Source organism: Calidris pugnax, unplaced genomic scaffold (assembly GCF_001431845.1).
Source record: "Calidris pugnax isolate Ruff unplaced genomic scaffold, ASM143184v1 scaffold11, whole genome shotgun sequence".
NCBI lineage: Eukaryota > Metazoa > Chordata > Aves > Charadriiformes > Scolopacidae > Calidris > Calidris pugnax.
This window is the reverse complement of record NW_015090803.1, coordinates 9313287-9315355: the sequence shown is the minus strand read 5'-3', so window position 1 is coordinate 9315355 and position 2069 is coordinate 9313287. Positions and strand designations below refer to the sequence as shown.

The following is a 2069-nucleotide window of genomic DNA, read 5'->3' as shown; positions in this document are numbered from 1 at the left end:
TGCTGCCGAGTCCCTCGGCGGCCGGCGGCGGCCGGCGCTGCTCCTCCGCTGCTGGCGGGGGGGAGGAGGAGGAGGAGGGAGAGGCACCGTCGTGGCAGGGGCCGCCGTCTTGCGGCGGCGGGAGCTGGGCATCCTGCAGGTAGTCGAGGTACTTGCCGGCCAGGGCGGGCGGCAGGCGGCACTGCACGAAGACGGTGAGCAGGCGGCCCTGGGAGTGCCAGGCCCCCAGCCACTGCTTGAGGCCGCGCAGGCGGCAGTCGCAGCTCCAGGCGTTCCCCTCCAGCTCCAGGCGGTAGAGAGCGGGGCTGGAGGCAAAGAGCTCGCCAGGGAGGGTGGCCAGCGCGTTGTCCCGCAGGCTGAGCTCCCGCAAGTGGCCGAGGTGGCCAAAGGTGGCGGGGTGTAGGGCGGTCAGGGCGTTGCGGCTCAGATCCAGTGCCTCCAGGCTGCTGAGCGGCTCCAGGAGGGCAGGGGGCAGGTGGCTCAGCAGGTTGCCCTCCAGGCGCAACTCCTTCAGTGAGCCCAGCCCGGTGAAGGCATCTGGGGCCAGGTGAGCCAAGCGGTTTCCACTGAGCGAGAGCTTCACCAAGCCGGGCAGGTGCTGGAAGAGCCCCCCTGTCAGCTGCTGCAGGCTGTTGCTGGCCAGCAGCAGGGTGTGAAGGGAGCGCAGTGGCCCGAAGATGTCCGGGTGGCGAAGGGTGTTCTGCTGGTTCCCTGAGAGGTCGAGGAAGCGCAGCTTAGCCAGGCCGGTGAAGGCACCACGGCTCAGCCAGCGGATGCGGTTGGACTCCAGATGCAGGTAGAGTAAGTTCGGCAGCCCTGAGAAAGTGGAGTCGCCCAGCGAGCCCAGTTCATTGCCATCCAGGCGCAGCTTGACGAGGCTGCTGAGGCCGGAGAAGGAGGCGGCGCTGAGGCGGCCGATCTCGTTGGCGTTCACATAGAGGATGCGCAGCTTGGCCAGGGCGCTGAGGGTGCCGGGGACCAGCGCCGGCAGCAGGTTGTTGCCCAGGTAGAGCTCCTCCAGCCGCCCCAGGCGCTCGAAGGCCTTGGGATGCAGCGAGCGGATGCGGTTGTACTGCAGGTCCAGGCGCTGGAGCCCTGCCAGGCGGTGGAAGTCGAAGGCGGAGATGTTGGCGATGAAGTTGCCCCCGAGGCTGTAGGTGAGGATATCCTGGGGCTCGGCAGCCTTGGGCACGGAGCGCAGGCCCCGGTTGGTGCAGAGGAGGTGCTGGTGCTGCTGGCAGTCGCACGGCTCGGGGCAGATGGGCTCGGCCGCCGGCAGCAGCAGGAGGAAGAGGGGGACGGAGCCCCACAGCACCCGCGGCAGCACCATCAGGCGGACCCGGCGCGGCGCCCCCATCCCGGGACGAGCCGTGGGCTGCTTCCCCCGCCGGCTTTGTGTCCCGCCGGCATCCCCCCTCCACCCCGCCTCCTCCGCGGCTGCTAATCGGCCCTTCCTCTGCTCCGCGCCGGACTGAGCTCCGCGCCGGGCGGGCTGGCGCGGCGGCGGCTGCAGGTCGCGGTGGCCGGCACCATGGGCTCTCCCGAGCCGGCCGGGGGTCGCGGAGCGGCCGGGAAGGGCTGCTGGTTGCCGCCGCCCGGGCTCTGCCGCCCCTAAGGGAGGAGAAGGGGGAGGAGCGGGGGAGCTTGTTGGAGAAAGAGAAGCTCCGAAAACTTGCCGAGAAAAAAAACTCAGCGGAAATTCGTACTTCCCACACTGTGCCCTGGGGGAGCGGAGGATGGGATGGAGAGGGAGGACGGCGCGGCGGGGGGGGGGATGGGGTGAGGAGGGAGGGAGGAAGCCCGCAGCCCGTCCTGGCTCAGCTCAGCTCAGCCCCGGCAGCGAGCAGGGGTGCAAAGTGGGGAAAGGAGGAATTGGAACCGGCTGTGGCTGCCTCCCGGCCACATGGGCTGCAGATAGAGCCGCGCATCGGGGAGGCCCCCACCCCCCTCCCCCCTTTTGTGTTTTTTTGGTTGTGTTTAGAAACCTGCCCAAAGCAATAGTTAACGGTTTGCCACAGATTAACGACTTTTGTTTTGCTTCAAGGAAACGTCAGTCGGAGGAGTGAGCC

The 2069-nt window shown here is 68.6% G+C and overlaps 1 protein-coding gene across 1 annotated transcript in view; it reads right to left on the bottom strand.

Annotated features, from left to right (window-relative positions):
- The window catches only part of TRIL (TLR4 interactor with leucine-rich repeats), a 12520-nt gene extending 10920 nt beyond the window's left edge, over positions 1–1600 (bottom strand). Inside the window, exon 1 of the mRNA XM_014937632.1 lies at positions 4–1600. Within this exon, the coding sequence (XP_014793118.1) occupies positions 4–1357 (1354 nt within the window). The 5' untranslated portion in view covers positions 1358–1600. The remainder of the gene's footprint in view (positions 1–3) is intronic.
- Between the last annotated feature and the right edge of the window lie 469 nt (positions 1601–2069).